General features: G+C 36.9%; 1 protein-coding gene across 1 annotated transcript in view; it reads right to left on the bottom strand.

Annotated features, from left to right (window-relative positions):
- Window positions 1-982: 982 nt before the first annotated feature.
- Window positions 983-19,539, bottom strand: part of OSTM1 (osteoclastogenesis associated transmembrane protein 1) — a 33,092-nt gene continuing 14,535 nt past the window's right edge. The window contains exons 3-6 of the mRNA XM_028104202.2: window positions 18,761-18,858; window positions 10,034-10,201; window positions 7,914-8,079; window positions 983-3,020 (exon numbers count right to left, since the gene is read on the bottom strand). Coding sequence (XP_027960003.1) covers window positions 2,965-3,020; window positions 7,914-8,079; window positions 10,034-10,201; window positions 18,761-18,858 — 488 coding nt within the window. The 3' untranslated portion in view covers window positions 983-2,964. The remainder of the gene's footprint in view (window positions 3,021-7,913; window positions 8,080-10,033; window positions 10,202-18,760; window positions 18,859-19,539) is intronic.

The raw sequence follows: 19,539 nt of genomic DNA, 5'->3' as shown, positions 1-19,539 counted from the left end.
GGATCAAGCCCTATGTCAGGCTCCACGCTCAGTGGGGAGTCTGCTTGAGGATTCACTCTCTCCCTCCCACTTGCACTTGTGCTCTCTCTTTCTCTCTCTCTCAAATAAATAAATCTTTAAAAAAAACCAAAATACTGGGGTGCCTGGGTGGCTCAGTCAGTTGAGCAACTGCCTCTTCACTTCAGCTCAGGTCATGATCTCAGAGTTGTGAAACTGAGCCCCATGTCGGGCTTTGTGCTCAGCAGGGAGTCTGCTTGAGATTCTTTCCCTCTCCCTCTGCCCCTCCCCCTGTTCATTCTCTCTCTCAAATAAATAAAATCTTAAAAAAAAAAAGAATGATCTAAACTGAAATGCAAAGAGAAAGTCAGAGTGAAATAGAAGGGTGCATCCAATAGAGCTGTGGGACAATATCACATCACCTAACAAATCTAACTGGAATCCCAGAAGGAGATGAGAGAGAGAGGAGGGCAGAATTATATTTGATAGTAGAATAGCTGAGAATTTTCCAAAATTAATAAAAGACAACAAAAAGATCCAAGAGGCTCAGAGAATCCCAGGGAGAATACAAAGAAAAATATACCTACACACATCATAGTAAAACTGCTGAAAATCAAAAATTAAGAGGAAATCTCAAAGGTAGCCAAAAAACAACAAAAACATTACATGTAGAAGAACAAATATAAGAATTATAGCAGACCTCTCAGAAACTCAGAAGTTTTAAAAATGCATTTAAAAATCAAATATGGCTTGGGACGTCTGGGTGGCTGAGTCAGTTAAGCGTCCGACTCTTGATTTTTGGCTCAGGTCACGATCTTGGGGTTGTGAGATCATGCCTTGCACTGGGCTCCATGCTGAGCATGGAGCCTGCTTATGATTCTCTCTCTCTCCCTCCTCCTCTGCCCCTCCCCCCACTTGCTCTCTGCCTCTCTCTCTCTTTCAAAGCAGAACAAAGCAAAAAACAAAAACAAATACGGCACTGCAATTTCCTTAAATTACTTCCTTTATTTCAAAGTGTCAAAAAGCTAAAGATGATCTAATGCACACATATATGCTATGTGTCTCAGAATTTAAAACTAGGCAAAGAATTTTTCAGTATGACTAAAAAATGAAGTATTTACACATTTTAGTATAATGCTTAATACTTATTTTTGAAATCTATTGTTGATGCTACTTCTAAAGAGCAATGATTCAACCAGAAAAATAGTCAAGGTTGTTTTTTCTCTTCTAAAGTGCTTATTAGCAACCATATTCAAAAGCAATGGTTTTTAGAAATATGTAACATTGAAAGGTGATCAGAGTCACTACTTACAGATTCAAATATGCCATTTTGTAACTCTGCATATATAAACTGGTTTTATCTGCATTAATGAAAGATTGCTTTCAATGGCCCTCAACTATATGCTTCAAATCAAGACAGTGCTATTAGTATCAGCAGCATGAACAGTGACTGTGGAATAAACCCCAGCACATTTTAAATGGATCACAGCATACTAGAAAAACTGTAACAGCTTTTGGATATGTTACATATCCAAAGATGAGCCTTCTTGTTCACTCTGCATATACAGTAAACATTTAAAAAAATTAAAAACACTTTCTTGTCTCATTATAGAGCATTTTACAGTATACAAAGGGATTAAAATTATTGTACTATTTAACCTAACCCTTATTTCTCATACTCTCAACATTTAAAACAAAGCCTATTTTCACCCAGAAAGCAAGAAGGAATTAACAAATGAAATGCCTAACACTAAAAACCTGAGGAAAAAAAGCTATGCCCAATTCTGAAATGAAGTTTTTTTAAAAAAAGTTGATATAAACATTCCAAAATAGAATTTGTTTTCTGATAGTGAAATATCTGACTTCATTTCTATCATATCACATTTATCTGTTTAAATAATTTAGAAAAAAATAAGCATCTTAACCTAACTGCTTTCTGCATCAGACTCATCTTCACTCATGCCCTCAACATGAACCATTCAACAGTCTTATAGTGAGCAACCCCTCAGGTCCTTTCCTATTTTCTGGGCCTTCAGTTTTTTTTTACCCTTCCTTTCTCTCCCCTCCAAAAATCTCCATATAACCCAAGAGAATCTGCATTTAAAAAAAAAATTCACAACTTAAATATATTGTGATAATGCTATCTATGTTTGATTTAAAGTAGTAATAAATTATAAATTGCCAAATAACTTAATGTAATTCACAATGCAAATCCCTGGTAGAAAAAGAATCTATCTTGCCCTGAATATAATACAGCAGTCCAGTGATTTCAAATTACTTATGAAATAAAGGCAAAAATAAGGTGCAAAATATATTTATAAAAGTTAAGTAAGAAATCAGTTACCACAAATCTTTTTACAAAGATAAATGTAATGTGCCTTCCTGCTTCTAAAAATTGTCTAGGGAAGTTTATAATTAGTGGTTTCAAAAATGACTTTAAGGGAACTACAGATTGAATTACATATTATTTGTAATGTGTGACATATTAAATATATATGTAACAATAATACTGCAATGGTGAATTTAAATTAATCTTTGGACCGGCTACTTTTGGCAAGTATATTTCTTTTTCCAAAGTCTTTGCCATAACTGATTAATTTTTAGATGTTAGTTTTCAAAAACTTTGCTACTTAAGTACTACATTAATAAGGAGATACCAGGAGTCTCAAATAGTAATAATATGCCTACAAAATAAAACAAAGATTGTTCTTGCATCTTTTGTTATTATAACAAATACACTTTAAAATAGATGACATTGCTAGGCCTAGAAATTAAAAAATACCCAAACCCTTAAAAAAAGGATGGAAAGGAAAGAAAAATGGAAAATTCTTATTTAAAAATAAATCTGAAGTCCTTGCATTTCTTAGGGAACTTGAGTTGTCGAATCAGTTCATCCTCTTTTGGACCAAGTTGTATCTTCCACCATTCATCCATGGAATATGACGTTAATTCTCCATCTTGCAGATTTCAGTTTGAATTTTCTTGAATGTTTGCAAAGCTGGTACTGGACTTGAGACGTTTGGCTAGATAAATCAAAAGTATTATATTTTAACTTAAATTCTCTAAACATAATTATTCATTATTTTTATGTAAACTATAGTTATTTATTAACTCTATGTTTGAATCAGAATAGCTTCAATCTTCCAAGAATTAAAACTTATGCCTATTTTCTTCTACCAACCTCAAAAAACATAACTTTGCTTGAAGCCACACATGACTTTGTTAGAAGCAGTACCAAATAAAACAGACCTAATTTATATCATCTTGAACATCATAATCTCAAATATGTAAGAGTACTCTACTTAAAAAATGGAAGTGCTATAAGGTACAATAATAAAATGATGTATTTAAAAGTCTAAGTTAGAGGGCACCTGGGTGGCTCAGATGGTTAAGCGTCTGCCTTTGGCTCAGGTCATGATCCCAGAGTCCTGGGATCGAGTCCTGCATCAGGCTCCCTGCTCTGCGGGGAGCCTGCTTCTCCCTCTCCCTCTGCCTCTGCCTCTCTCTCTCTCTGACTCTCACGAATAAGCAGTAAATCCCAAAAAAAAAAAAAAAAAAAAGTCTAAGTTAGAAATCCAAATCTAGATTTCTCTTAAAATAATTCTATAATATCAAAAAACTGTCAAAAAAAGTTGAAAAAAAATTTAAATGGCTTACAAAGAAAAGTTGTATTATACACACATGCACAGACACATACACAAATATATATGGCTGTTAATAAAATATGTACAATTTTGATTATGATGCTAATGGAACTGAGTCATTAGGGTTAGTAAAGAAAATCATGCTATTTCACTTGGTAATGTCTGTGCTTATAGTTAAACATGAATGTTTCTCATGTTCCAGAAATGAAAAACAACTATGGCATAGTAAAAGTATCTTACATTGGCTAACTAGGAATCTCTCTACTTTAGAGGTTTTCAACATGAGAGTAGAGGTTGTGATTTAGAAGGTCTGCAAAGGGACCCAGGCATCTGCTTTTCTGTTTTGCTTTAAAGCTCTGCAGACAATTCTGATATGTGCTCAAGGATGAAAACCAGTCTCTGCTGGTTTTCACTCTAAGTGCAAGAGGACAACATGACTTTCTGGACCAGTGTATTGCTTCAGCTAAACTAAAGGGCAACTTAACCTAAAAAACAGTCTAAGCTAGCAGTCTACTCTTAAGCTTCCTGTGGATTTGGAAGGCAAACTAAATCAAGAGGGCTTTTTTATTATTATTATGCTGTTTAAAACCCCTATTTCTTACCAATTACCAAATTTATTAAACTAAACAGGTGGCAATACCAATGAGTGCATATACCTACAACTTCCTTGCTTCCTTATTCTCTGATAAATCCCTACATCCTTCAAAATTCTACCCCAGAGGATACTAAAAAAATAAAAAATAAAACAATTCTACCCAAGAGATCATCATCTAATGATGAATTCCAACATCCCTAATGCAGAGTTAGTCTTTTTTCTGTGGTCCAGCCACACTGTATGCCTCTACTACATTTGTTGTATTAACTGGATTATGGTCAGCGTGTTCTTTGAGGGCATATATTGTGCCTTGTTCCTTGTTTTAATCCCTAATTCCTACCATAGGACTTAATGTATGGGGGCATATAAAATTGTGGCATAAAGAAAAGTAAGTAACAATGCCCATGAGGTAACAGCACAAGAACTGTTTGCTTACATGAGCATTTTCTTAAATTCATAAATCAATTCATAAACAATGCTTCCAGGAAACATTAATAGGTATTATGCAAAAGTTCTATTGTCAAGTTTTGGGAATGTAATCTTAGAGCCTTTAATTTATATTCAGGTACATTATAAAGATCATAAAAAGGAATTTCACAGGACTAGTATTTTAAGGAACACACTCTAGGAAATGCTACCATTAAATATAATATTCCTTTATTCAACGAGTATTTTTGAGCACCTACTATAGGCCTGGTACTTTCTAGATGCTGGTGATACAGTGATGAACAAGATAAACAAAATCTTTATTCTGATAGAGCTTACAGCTGAATCAACCGTAAGAGATAAACAAAGAAGGAGAGACAAATAAGGTAGAAAATAAATGAAAAAGTTAATTTAAAAAGTAATTAAGTATCACTAAAGAAGGATGACAGATATAGGAGAATTAAAAGAAGGATGTATTCTTAGGATGGGGGTCATAAAAGGTAACTTTGAGTAAGTAATCTTTTTTTTTTTTTTAACATTAGTGATGATTTTTTTTGGTTTTATTTTTTATTGTTATGTTAATCACCATACATTACATCATTAGTTTTTAATGTAGTGTTCCATGATTCATTGTTTGTGCATAATACCCAGTGCTCCATGCAGAACGTGCCCTCTTTAATACCCATCACCAGGCTAACCCATCCCCCCACCACCCTCCCCTGTAGAACCCTCAGTTTGTTTTTCAGGGTCTATCATCTCTCATGGTTCGTCTCCCCCTCCGATTTCTCCCCCTTCATTCTTCCCCTCCTGCTATCTTCTTCTTCTTTTTTTTTCTTAACATATATTGCATTATTTGTTTCAGAGGTACAGATCTGTGATTCAACAGTCTTGCACAATTCATAGCGCTCACCATAGCACATACCCTCCCCATGAGTAAGTAATCTTTGACCTAAGACCTGGATGTCAAGGAGCCAGTCAAGGAAAGTAGGGAGGGCCAGTACAAGAGCTTTGGGAAAGGGGCAGTGTGAATGAGTCTGGGTTTGAGAAGAGCAGGAAGAAGGCCAGGCTGCCTACATACAGCATCATGAACAAAGAAAGGAGAGGGTACAGTGAGTTTAGAAAGGTAGATGGGGGGCCAGGTGACAGATAGCTTAGAAATAAGTTTCAATTTTATTCTAGATGCAACAGGAACACATGAAGGGTTTCAAGTGGGAGAAAAGCATAGTAAGATTTGTGTTTTAAAAATTACTCTAGGGGCACCTGGATGGCTCAGTCATTAAGCGTCTGCCTTTGGCTCAGGTCATGATCCCAGGGTCCTGGGATCGAGCCCCGCATCGGGCTCCCTGTCAGCGAGAAGTCTGCTTCTCCCTCTCCCACTCCCCCTGCTTGTGTTCCCTCTCTCGCTGTGTCGAAATAAATCAAAAAAATCTTTTTAAAAAAAAATTACTCTAGACACTATATTGAGAATGGATTGTAGTGGGTCAAAAAAATGGAAGCAGGGACACCAGTTAAGGGACTCCTGCATGGGAGGGTAAGAGATGGGATGGCTTAGGGAAGAGTATTATCAGTGGAGATATAGAAAAGATAATTTAAGATATATTTTTGGAAGCAGGGCTATCAGTACTTGCTGATGGAGTGAAATGGGGTGGGGGAGAGAATATGGGAAGGGGGAAATAAAGAAAAGAATTAAGAAATTAAAGATAACAAGGTTTGTGGCTTGTACAAACAGATGGATGGTAGTGATTTAGAAAACAAACATACAAAAACCCCAATCAGAAGCAGTAAATATCTTCCACAGAGTTAAATTATTTGCAAGATAAATAAGATGCTAAACTTTACAAGTACACCAAGTCCTGAAAAACAAAGTTTCTCAATAGTGAGGTCCCTGCAGTACTTTGTTATTATTCTAGATAAGTGCTTTTAGGACTGAGTTATTACCTATTTTACAGAATGCTAGCAATCTCTGAAAAGCTTTACTAAATACCCTCATATTAAAGACTCTCCCCTCTATTAGCTAGCTTTTCAAGGTGACATTACAAATTCAGTTCAAACTGATCTGCAAGTAACCTTTTAATTAGATGTATTAGAAGTGAGGTTAAATAAACTATGAAGAAAGGCTAGAAAGAAATTTATAAGGGAGGGCTGCGTGCCTGGGTGGCTTAGCCAGTTAAGCGTCCAATTCTTGATTTTGGCTCAGGTCATGATCTCAGGGTTATGATATCGAGCCCCATGTCAGTGCAGAGTCTCCTTGAGATTCTCTCTCCCTCTCCCTCTGACCCTCCCCTTACTCCCACCCCCACCCCGCTAGTGCTCTCTCTCTAAAATAGGTAAGGGGCACCTGGGTGGCTCAGTCGTTAAGCGTCTGCCTTCAGCTCAGGTCATGGTCCCAGGGTGCTGGGATCGAGTCCCGCATCAGGCTCGAGAAGCCTGCTTCTCCCTCCCCCACTCACCCTGCTTATGTTCCCTCTCTTGCTGTGTCTCTCTCTGTCAGATAAATAAATAAAATCTTTAAAAAATAAAATAGGTAAAATCTTTTAAAAAAAATTTATAAGGTAAAGAATTTTTATTTCATAGGTTCCTAGGCTAGGAATAATATTTAAAAGAAAAAAAAAGCCTAACTTTTTCTATAAAAGACATTCTCTATTTTGAAAAATTAAAATTACTAAGGGATAAGCCCATATCTTCATTCTGATAATAAGAAACCATGACACTTAGAAGCCACTCTTCTTCAGCTAGATGGGATTTTCTAGTTCGTGCTTTTTCTGCTCTGCCCTATTTGATGCGGAATATGTATTCAGCACACTCTGTATGTCAAGTAATGATCTTGCAACTATGATTCCAATTTGTTCATAAATCATCTGTGTGCTCACCATAGTTTCTCCCTGCCTTTTAGATGGCTTTCTAGGTGGCTCTGCCATGGCTTTGATGGGCCTAAGAGCTATTTACCTCTCCCTACTATGGCCATTTCAAGCCTGCAAAACCTTTGTTGCTATTCTTCTGTTGCTGCCAGCCTTATTCCAAGCTTTCTCAATTAAAATATCCAGAAGATACCGTGTGTTGACTTTTGATTATCTATAATTATAAACTTCTTACACATCTCTTCCATTAGTAAGTGTAACTGCAAAATTTGAAGCAAAGAGCTGTTTTAGCTTAATACAGTTTGAGTTTTCAGAGCATACATCATTTCTAAAACAGGCCTAAGTGTTTAAAATACAGGTGTTAGCTAAATAAAGTTGTAAAAAGGAACTTACGTAGAATGAGTTTGCGTTTCTTTTGCTCCGAATGAAGAAAGCTACTAAGGTAAAAGACAATGGGTAGAAAGAGAATGAACACAGAAACAGCAATGACAGGCACTGTGTCACTGCACGGGACCGAACAATTGAAAGTTCGACTCCAAAGTTTTCGAGTAATGTTCATCTGGAACAATAACAAATAAAATTTTTTTATTTTACATTTAATTTGTCTTCAATTCATATAATTGTTTTATTAACATAACAGGCATCCAGAATTTAGACTACATATACATCCCTAAAAAAATCTACTGATAGTTGAAGACAATTTCTTAAATTAGCTGGTTCACAGTCATTATATAAGTTTATATACATACAGAAATTTCATATTCTAAATTCATAACACCATCCAAGGAATGCCAACATTTCATAGATCTCAGAGAACCTGTATCATATGAATATTGTTCGACCATGCTTCATTCATTAAAAAAGACTGAAAAGGGTAATTATGTGAGGTGATGGGTGTATTAATTAACTCGACTGTGGGAATCCTTTCACAATGTGTGTGTATATCAAATTATCACACTGTACACTTTAAATATATTACAATTTTGTCAATTATACTCCAGTAAAACTGAGGGGAGGAGGCTCACAAAAACAAACAAAAATTTTTTTCTTATGTTACATACGTAATCTCACTGAGCTTGTTGCAATATTTTTAGAATGGAAATAAAAATATCAACTAAATACAGCTTCTCTTCAAGAGATGATATCTATGAAATGTTTAATTCATTACCTAAGATATTATGAAAGAGTCACATGGCAAACAATTTTTTAAGTACATAATACCTAATGAGTCATGGAAACTTTATTAGATAATATCTTATTTAGCAGAATACATTAAAAACAGACATCTGGGGGCAGCAATATCTCATTTTAATTGAGCTCATGGTTTCTATCAAACATGCTAAGTGATATAAGGAAACTATCAAATTTAATGTAGAAAAATGTTCTTGCCTGAATTTTGTTTGAGATTTGGTTTGCAAGGGGTGCTTTGTATGTTTACTGTTAAGTTTTGCTTATTATAAGAAGGATGTTCTAAAACAGGTGGTCATGTTGATTTCCTGTGTAGTCCAACTTATGTCAGAGAATCAATATTCATTTTTCTTCATATTAAAAAATTATGAAATAGACTATTAGTCTTAAAATATATATGTAGTATTTATTGAAGCCTACTGGAAGCCAGGTAATAATCCAGACATTAGAGCAGTAAAAAACCAAAAACCCCCATGGTGCACCCATTTTAAGTTTGATAATAAGTGCTTTTTACCATGTCGAATATTAGTGATACACTATAGTTCACTCTGAGCTGTTATTCATATTCATCATTCTCAACCATTAGGTTTATCAATTTGGACCGTAAACTCTCTTTGAGCCAATAATTCCTATTTCCTTTGAGGTCTCAAAACTCAGGGCACCATAGTCCCATAAAAAGGCATGATCGCCATCTAGTGGTGTCCCATGGAAGGCAACCTATACAATGGAGGAAAGGGTTTTTTTGTTGACCAATCAATACACATTGCTAACAGGCCCACTATATGCTAGGCACTTTTCCAAATACTGAACAGTAAACAAAAAAGGACGTGAGGTCCTTGTCTTCATGTAGCTTATATTTTAGTGAGGGGTGACAGACTATAAAAAAGTAAATTAAAATTTTCAGATGATAATAAAGAATAAAAGCAATGGGATAGGAAGTAATTAAGAAATGGTTTCAGAAACACATGATAGCAAACCAGAGACTTCTTTAATCTGGAACAAGTGCACAAGAAACTGAAATGTAAACATATAACACCAATGGCTCTGAAAAGGACACTTATCATCAAACTTAAAAGATCAAATGTACCAAACTCAACTTATTTATGAAGTACTTGATTAGTGTCCATTTTAGTTTGACAGACCAGGATATTCTAAAACTTTACTACTTATAACCAGTTATTTCTAGTTGAAGACAACATAGGCAGATTCCAATATACCTCTAAAGGGGATAATGATACTAAAGGCACAATCAACAACACTGCAAAATATATATCATATCAGAAGTAAATTACTTAACATAATAAAAAAAGAGGTAAATTACTTACTGCATCTTCCACATCAATGCATAAATGTGTTCCAGATTCAGCCTTATTCTCAAGTTCATTCATTTTTTGCATTTCATTGTACAAACTACTCAGAGTTTTGTATGCTTCACGACAGTTTTTGCACACTTCTGAATAATTCCTTAACTGCAGAAGACTGTGAATGTTCCCCTAAAAGGCACATGTAATACATACAATAAAACATTACATCTCTTTAACATAAGCTATTTGCCGTCCTAGAGGACAGAAACAATATAGCACGTTCACGTGCTGAGCTGTGATGTTAGACAGGTTAATAAATCACTCTGAGCTTCAGTTTTATCATCTATAATATATTGCTAACCACTACTTGTATTATAGGTCTCAAGGACTAGAAACCTGGTATGAAAAGCAAGCATACAGCAAAAACCAGGGGTACCTGGGTGGCAAAGTCAGTTAAGCATCTGACTCTTGGCTTTGGCTCAGGTCATGATCTCAGGATCCTGGGATCAAGCCCTGCGGCAGGGTCCTGGGATCAAGCCCTGCGGCAGGCTCCGCGCGGAGCCTGCTTGAGATTCTCTCTCTCCCTCTTGCCCTCCCACTTGTGCTGTCTCTCTTTTTAAAATAAATAAAATCTTTTTTTTTAAAGATTTTATTTATTTATTTGACAGAGACACAGCGAGAGAGGGAACATAAGCAGGGGGAGTGGGGGAGGGAGAAGCAGGCCCCCCACCCAGGAGGGAGCCCGATGCAGGGCTTGATCCCAGGACCCTGGGACCATGACCCGGGCCGAAGGCAGACACCCAACGACTGAGCCACCCAGGCTCCCCTAAAATAAATCTTAAGAAGGAAGGAAGGGAGGGAGGGAGGGAGGGAGGGAGGGAGGGAGGGAGGGAGGGAGGCAGGCAGGCAGGCAGGCAGGCAGGCAGGCAGGCAGGCAGGCAGGCAGGCAGGCAGGCAGGCAAGCAAGCAAGCAAGCAAGCAAGCAAGCAAGCAAGCAAGCAAGCCACCATACTAGCCACTGGTAACAGAGAACAATAGCTCAGACACCAAATTACTAAAGCCTAAATACCAAAAATTTCCTAAATCATCTGGTAATTTACATGTCTGCTCTTATCTATCCTACTCTCACAGAATAAATAAAATATGCCCTTGCCTGGGCTGACTTCAACACTGAACTCTGCCTTATTGAGACAGAAGGGACTTTATTAAAGGGGAAGGAAAAGGCACCAAATTTACATCCCCACTCCACCCTCTTATCCCAAGGCTTATAATCCAGGCCTCTCTAGTCAACAAAAAGGGACTAATGCCAAAGAATTATATGACCTAACATGAAGGTAGTGGATATAACATATAAGATATTATATTACTGAATCTCAACCTTTTCCACTTCCCAGACTGACATTTGTCTTTTCAAGAACAAGTTTGCTAACCAGTCAGTTCACATTCTTGCTTTCTATTCCCCTTATTCTTTACCTTATAGCCTAAAGAAATGGGATTAACTGAATATTTGAATGAAAGACAAAAGGAAAAATTAAAGGAATTAAACTGATATAGCCCCCACAATGTTACCCTCACCATCTATTTGACAGAGAAACTAAGTCTCCTTAGTTCTGCCACAAGAATTAGCACATGGTCTGTTTCTCACAGAACAATGGTGCATTTAGCTAAATGTGTTCAATCAAACATTGAGCACAGAACCTTGATGGGGGAATGTAATTTAGCCATTGATATGAAAATTTAAAACGCACATATCTTTTGACAGAGTAACTTCATTTCTAGTCATCTACCAGACAGGTGAAGTCATACAAATACTCCAAGTTATATGAAAAAAGACATGTTTGTAATAGTAAAATACTGAACCAAACAAAAATCCCCATCAACAGAGGGCCTGACTGAATAAACGGTGGCATAGCCAAAAGATAAAAAGCTTTGCAGTGTTTAAAAGGAATGAGGAAGGACGCCTGGGTGGCTCAGTCGGTTAAGCGTCTGCCTTCGGCTCAGGTCATGATCCCAGGCTCCTGGGATCGAGTCCCGCGCATCGGGCTCCCTGCTTGGCGGGAAGCCTGCTTCTCCCTCTGCCTCTGCCTCTCTGTCTCTCATGAATAAATAAATAAAATCTTTAAAAAAAAATAAAAGGAATGAGGAAGTAGGATTCTGGGAAGAGGATGAAACAGCACGTGCCTTGTGTCCTGACTTCTTTACCCAAGAGATTCAAGGAAAGAAAGGTAAATCCAGGCACTTGAATAGCACCTAAAATATAAAGGTGTGACACATAGTCTTATCCCAGGAAGGTTGAATTATAATACAAGCTACAATACCAGTGCCAGGGAAACTGACCAGAACCACAGTCTCTTTGAACCTCTATCCTCTGCACCCACCCACTGTCCTCTAGAGATGCAACAGGCTAGAATGATAGCCCTACCTTTCCAGCAGATCCATCCACAAAAAAGTCTTTCCACAGGCACCAAGACAGTACGGGTTTCCAGAGAAGCCATCTGCAAATACTTACTACTCCAAATGGATCTGGTCTGGAATTTAAACCCACACCCCAGCCCAGTCACTGAGCGTGGAGCCACTGCCACAGCCCATGTCACCAATGTCATTGCTACCATTGAAAGAGGACTTCGGCTGCCTCCCTTTTGACTCCAACTTTTTAGTTGGGTTTTTCTTTCCCGTTTATCTCTTGGCTCAAGTGGAAGAACCCTGAGGGCAGAGCATCCCCTAATGGGAACCAAAACTACCCCCGAAGCAGTAAGGACTGCCCTGAGCCTATAAGACCCCACCCAGATTGATTCCATGACAATGATCCATTTGACCTTCAAAGACTACCTGCAGGTATCCGCCCAAAACCTTTGCCCCACGTTTTCCTTATATAAACCTGAAGTAGTTTTGGCACTTTGGAGACAGTCTTTGAGAGGCTAGGGCCCCATCTTCCCAGTATTGGCCTTCCTTTCTTGTTTCACCACCATTCATTTCTCTGCCAAACAAACAAACCTGATTTGTTTGGGACCCCTCTGAGCCAGGTGAGGTGCTCTTGCACCCCTGCATCCCAGGTACACCACTATCAATTTAGCTGGCTCCATTCCCCTCTCAAACACACACACACCTTACCTATAAAACACTGGGTATCCCCAGGACTCCATCTTTGGGGCTTCTTTATTATCACTATACCTTCACTCACTCACATTCGGTCTCATGGCTTTAAATATCATCTGTACCTGATCTGATGATTCTCAAATCTCTCTCTCCAGCTCACACTTCTCCCCTGAGCTCCTTTCATTTATAACACTATCTGACATTTCAATTTAGATACTTAATAGCTATTTTATATTAACTTGTTCAAAACTATTCTTAACTCCCAATCCCTTACAACCAGTCTTTCCTGTGGCCCCATCATCCTCTCAGCTGCTCAGAGCCAAAAGCCTAGGACAACCCTGGTTCTTCTTCCTTTTCTGATCAGCCTCCACCACTCTCAGGAATTACCCAATCTATCAGCAAGTCCTCTTAGATATACTTACAAAATATAGCCTGAACTAATCTATGTTTCTCCAACACTACAGTCAGTACCCCAGTCCACACCATCTCTCTCCTGTGACAGCCTCTTAATTAGGTTCCTTCTTTCCATTCTTGCCTAGGTTCAACTGAGTTTCTCCACAGGGCAGCCAGAATGCTATTTTAACATGCAACTCATATACCATGTCACATTCCTGATTTAAATGGCTTCCCCTTGTGCTTAAAATTCAATCCATATTTCTTCCTTTGTTCTGCACAGCTCTACATGATTTGGCCTCTGCCTATCTCCCCATATCTCATTCACACGTGCTTACTGTGCTCTAGCCAAACAGGCCTTCTTCCTATTCCTTGCACATACCAAGCTTATTCTCTTCCCCAAGGCCTTTATCCTTGCTTCTAAGGAAAACATTCTTCCCGTGGCTATCTCAAACCTTAGATCTCAAAATTCACCTGCTCAGAGAGGTACTCCCTGCCTACCCTATCTAAAGTAGTACACTACACTCCTTTTCCAGGACTCATGACTCTTAATAAAATTTCTTTGTTATTAATCTTACCCCTACTAGGATATAGTTCATAAGAACAGAAATCTTACCTGTCTTGTTTACTGCTCTACCCTCAGTGCCCAGAACACTACCTCCTTGCACATAATCAGTGCCCAAAAAACATTTGTTGAAGTGAGTGCATAGTGCCTGCTTAAGGGAACTTTTGAAAGCCAAGCTACAGAAACCAAACTCTATATGGAGAAAGAGGGAGATTGCTTCCAGCTCTCCCAACCTGGTACAATCATCTTATTACAGTGACCACATAAGCACTTAAGAAAGTAAGATGAGGGATGCCTGGTGGCTCAGTCAGTTAAGCATCTGCCTCCAGCTCAGGTCATGATCTCAGGGTCCTGGGATGGAGCCTGCACTGGGCTCCCTGCTCGATGGGGAGTCTGCTTCTCCCTCTCCCTCTGCCTCTCTCCCCACTCAGGCTCTCTCTTGCTCTCACTTTCTCAAATAAAATCCTTAAAAATAAATAAATAAAGATGAGCCTAACGATGCACATAAAAAGGAAACAAAATAAACAAGAAAAAAAACAAGCAAATAAAATGATTCAAAGGGAAAATAATAGACAGCAGAGTAAATGTCCTAATGAAAAAGAATTCATTCAGCAAATAGGAGAGAACTTTTATTTTTTTTTTTTAAGATTTTATTTATTTAGGGGCGCCTGGGTGGCTCAGTCATTAAGCGACTGCCTTCAGCTCAGGTCATGATCTTTTAAAAATTAATTACAGCCCAAGGTATGAAATAAATGTCCATGAGCCCATATTGATATAAATAAATAAATGTGTAAGAAGTGGCAAATCTTCCTTACAGAAAGATTTCTAAGTAATTTAAGGAAATGCTCACCCCTCCAGGACTTAAAGCTTAATTTCCCCACCCCCATTCCTGTTACTTAGTAACTTGGTTCCAAGAAATACAATATGGAAAGAAGAAGAAAAAGGTAACTTTCCATTAAAGAGACCTGGCAAGCACTACCCTGTCCTGGTGATCAGGATAACACCATCAGGGATAAACCATGTTGATAGCGTGTATCTCTGACAGGATGTGATGAGAAAGGTACTTCACTTCTCTAGTGTTCTTCCCCAAAACCCACAGTCCGAGTGTAACCATGAGAGAAACATTAGACAAACCCAAATTGAGGGACATTCTATAAAATATTTGACTAGTATTCCTCAAAATTATCAGTCATGAGAAACAGGGAAAGACTGAAAAATGGTCACAGACCACAGGAGGCTAAGTGTGGTATAATGGGAAACAGATACTTGGTCTTTGTCCCTGGTTCCTGGCACATAGCTCCTAAAACTTCTGGAATATCCAGAGTAAAAAGAGTGCCTCTGTATGCTAATGAGATGGCTGGTGGCTGGGTGTCCCTATACAGCTTCAGAATGAAGGCTGGTCAAAGAAAGACCAAAGCATGATTTGGGGGTTGGAACTTTCAGCCCCACCTCTGACCTCTAAGGAGGGAAGAGGAGTTGGAGACGGAGTTAATCACCAGTTAACCAATCATGCCTATATAATGAAACCTTCAGGGGAGCCTGGGTAGCTCAGCTGGTTAAATGTCCAACCCTTGGTCTCGGCTCAGGTCATGATCTCAGGGTACTGGGATCAAGTCCCACGTCAGGCTCCAACCTCAGTGCAGAGTCAGCTTGAGATTCTCTCTCCCTCTCCCTCTGCCCCTTCTGCTTGTGCTCTCTAAAATAAATAAATCTTTAAAAAAAATAAAAATAAACATTTTTAATAATTATTACATCACAGAGATATCTCAGTAAATTCCAAAATGTAGACAAGCTACATTTACTGGTCACAATTTCAATAAAACTTGAGATGTACTAATACAAATAAAGAAATCATGTCACTCCTATTAAAAAATAATCTTCCAAAGAACTCTTAAGTCAAAGAACAAATCAAAATTAAAATTGGAAATTTAGAAATAAACACAAGGTAATCTTTTTTTATCAGAATCTATTATTGGAAAGGCCAAAGTTATAAACTTTACAATCTGAAAATTTTATTTTTAAAAAAAAAATTTTTTTTTAAATTTATTTGAGAGAGAAAGAGAATGAGAGATAGAGAGCACGAGAGGGAAGAGGGTCAGAGGGAGAAGCAGACTCCCTGCTGAGCAGGGAGCCCGATGTGGGACTCGATCCCAGGACTCCAGGATCATGACCTGAGCCGAAGGCAGTCGCTTAACCAACTGAGTCACCCAGGCGCCCAATCTGAAAATTATTTTATTGTTGAACAAGAAGAGCTGGAAATAAATTAACCTTGAATTGAAAGAACTAGAAAAAAGACACAATTAACCAAAAGATTATAGGAGGAATTAATAAATGCAAAAGAATAAACAAACACATTAAGAAAAAAAAACCCAGGAACTAATAAATAAAACCAAACACAAGTTTTTGGAAAGATCAATAAAAATTAAAGTACATTTAACAAGCCTAAAGGAAACTCAAGGGAAGAAAGAACTAAAAAAAAATAGCATTTGGAATAAGAAAGGGAATGTAGCTACATATATGATAGAAATTTTAAGGTGTGGCCAGTTACTTGTTATCCTGGAATGGATTCTTAAACAGAAAAAGGACATTAGTGGAAAAAGTGGTAAAATCAGAATAAAGTCTGGCATTTAGTTAACAGCTCTGTACCAATGTTGATTTCTTAGTTTTGACAAATATACCATGATAACATAGGCTAACCTCCAGGGAAACTAGGTCAGCGATATACAGCAATTCTGCATTATTTATGCAACTTTTCTGTAAATCTAAAATTATTCCAAAATAAAACATTTTAAAAGAAAGGAACCAGTGAAAATCTGTAGTGGGGTTAGAAAAGATGTCATTCACAATGGCACCAAAAGTGATACAATACCTTGGAATAAACGTCGGAAATGTATAAAACCGATACAAAATTTAAATAAATCGGTAAGACTGTGCTAGAGGACATTACAAAAATAGAGAATAATGGTGGTTGCTGGGGCTAGGGGAGGAGGACATGGGAAATCACTGCCTAATGGATACAGAGCTTGAGTTTGAAAATTTTCTGGAGATGGATGGTGGTGATAGTTGCACAACAATGTGAATGTACTTAATGCCACTGAACTGTACACTTAAAATGGTAACATGGTAAACTTCACATTCTATTTTACCACAATAAAAAGAGAATATACCATATTCCTAGATAGGAAAGCTCAGTATCATAAACATGTCAATTATTTCCAAATGATGAATCTAAAATGTAATGCAATTGTAATAAAATCTTAAAATGACTGAATTTTTTTTTTTACTTGCTTCTACAATTCATTTCATCAGGAAAAAAGGGATGGAGCTACGCCTCACATCTTACACCAAAATAAATAGAAAAAAGATGTTTAAATGCAGAAAATGAAATCATAAAATTAATAAATCACAGGAGAAATTTTAAAAATAATTGCAAAGTGGGAAAAACCTTCTAATGTGACACCAAGTCTGCAAGCTATTAAAACGTTTTTGATAAATCTGATAATATAAAAATTAAAATTTTCCTCATAACAAAAAGAAAAGCACAATAAAAAAAAATAAACAACTAGGAAAAAATGCTTGCAACTAACATCCCAGGAAAAATGTTAATTTCCCTAAAACATTCATCAGAACACTTACACCAAAGAGTAACTGGTCAAATACACTTGTATACAAAAATTACCATTTGGAGTTTTACAACATACATTAGTCCACTAAAATTCTAAAGTCCTGTAGTAAAGCATTTCCCAACCTTATTAGAACACTAAACCTTTTCTTATGGGCCATGTATTAACACCTTGCAGAACATTTCTTGGGAATTGCTTATAATTCTTATTATTCTCAGGGAAAATCATAATTCTGTGTCATCACATTGATTAAAAACGAAATCATATATATCTTATACTAAACATGTTTACATCTATTTGTGGGGATTACTTACTTGTTAAGCAGGTTTTAAATCTAGAATTTTATCAGAGTTCCAATCTCACCCCTCACCACACCACCAGGAAAGTTCTAATACCAACATTCAAGGGTCAGAGGTGGAGAGAACAAAAACCAAAAAGAGTAGGTTTCTTTTTTTTTTTTTTTTTTTTAAGTAATCTCTACATCCCACATGGGGCTTGAATTCACATCCCCGAGATTAAGAGTCACATGCTCTACAGACCCAGTCAGACGCCCCAAGGGTAGGTTTCTTAAAGGCTACCTTTTACACTGTAATTCAGTTACCTTACTAAACAGTGCCTTTTAAAGTAGGTAAAATATAGTTAAGCAAGTATTGAGGCAAAGAATAAGCTGCCTGTAGACAGAATCATATACTGCATACATAATACCTTACTGCATAAACAAAGTCAAGATAAATTACTGTCAGACAGAACAACATTGTGTTTTAAGTAAACAATCATACGCCCAAATTACTGTGTTCATCCTCAATATCTCATCAGATCCTCACTATGAAATACTTGAAGGTAGGCAGTATAGATTTTACTGTTCCCACCTTACAAATAAGACAACTAAAGTTTTGATGATATTCCTAAAGGCTAGTAATACTAGGAACTTAGCAGAAATCCAGGTCTACTTACTCTCCTACATGTGTGTACAGATAAATACCAACAATTAATGCTAAAAAAATTTGCTGAAATATCTATTATGCTTTTGTACAAGGCAGCATTTTAATTTCAAGTATTATAAAAAAATACCTGGAGGTTATGCTCAAAGCAGGTCAAGGTTTGATTAAACAGACTGAGGAAGTATTGTGTGCTATTTGATAATTCTTCACTTTTGTTCGTTAAACAATCTGTCAAAAAAAACAGAAACTTATGTTAATATATCTCCAGCAACAATTATAAACTGTCATTTATCTCTCAAGCAATCATCTTCTGTTTCAAACTATAGTATTTCTTTATTCAAACAAGCATCATGTGTTCCACATAAGAGAATTTTCCAAACACATGAAGCTTACCCCTTCTAGTTCCTAAAAGATATTTTTTTACATCATAACCATTTTCACAAACACCTTAAAATAACCACTCTCCTCTCTTTATGAAAATACACAAAATAAAATTTAAATTGATTTTTGATATGCTGCGAAGTCTTAATCATGAACTTCAGCTACCAAATGCTGACTTAATAAGGGTACTCTTAGTGCTGTTTATGCATCAGACTGTTTATCCTACATTAATTTAACCTAAATTCATATGCTTTTTGATCCTTTTTTGTATCAAATTTAGTAGTTCTGTGTCTCCTCCATCTTCACTTCTATTGCATCTAACAGGGTCACCTTTTTCAATTTGCTCTTTCAAATCTATTGAGTTGTGGGATCAAGAAACAAGCTGGTAAGAATTTTGCCTAAAATACTGATAAAGGGGCTTTAAGTAAAGTCTGGAAATAAAAAGAATTATTTTACATGTTTTTTAAAATCTAAATGATACTCCTCTGCAACTTGATACTCTTGCTTAACATTAGCTCAAGTTCATTC

The sequence above is a fragment of the Eumetopias jubatus genome, unplaced genomic scaffold (assembly GCF_037043125.1).
Source record: "Eumetopias jubatus isolate StellerSeaLion01/CBP00866 unplaced genomic scaffold, mEumJub1_p1.0 scaffold_6, whole genome shotgun sequence".
Taxonomy (NCBI): domain Eukaryota; kingdom Metazoa; phylum Chordata; class Mammalia; order Carnivora; family Otariidae; genus Eumetopias; species Eumetopias jubatus.
Note: the sequence above shows the minus strand (reverse complement) of the source record. Positions and strands in the feature narration are given on the sequence as shown.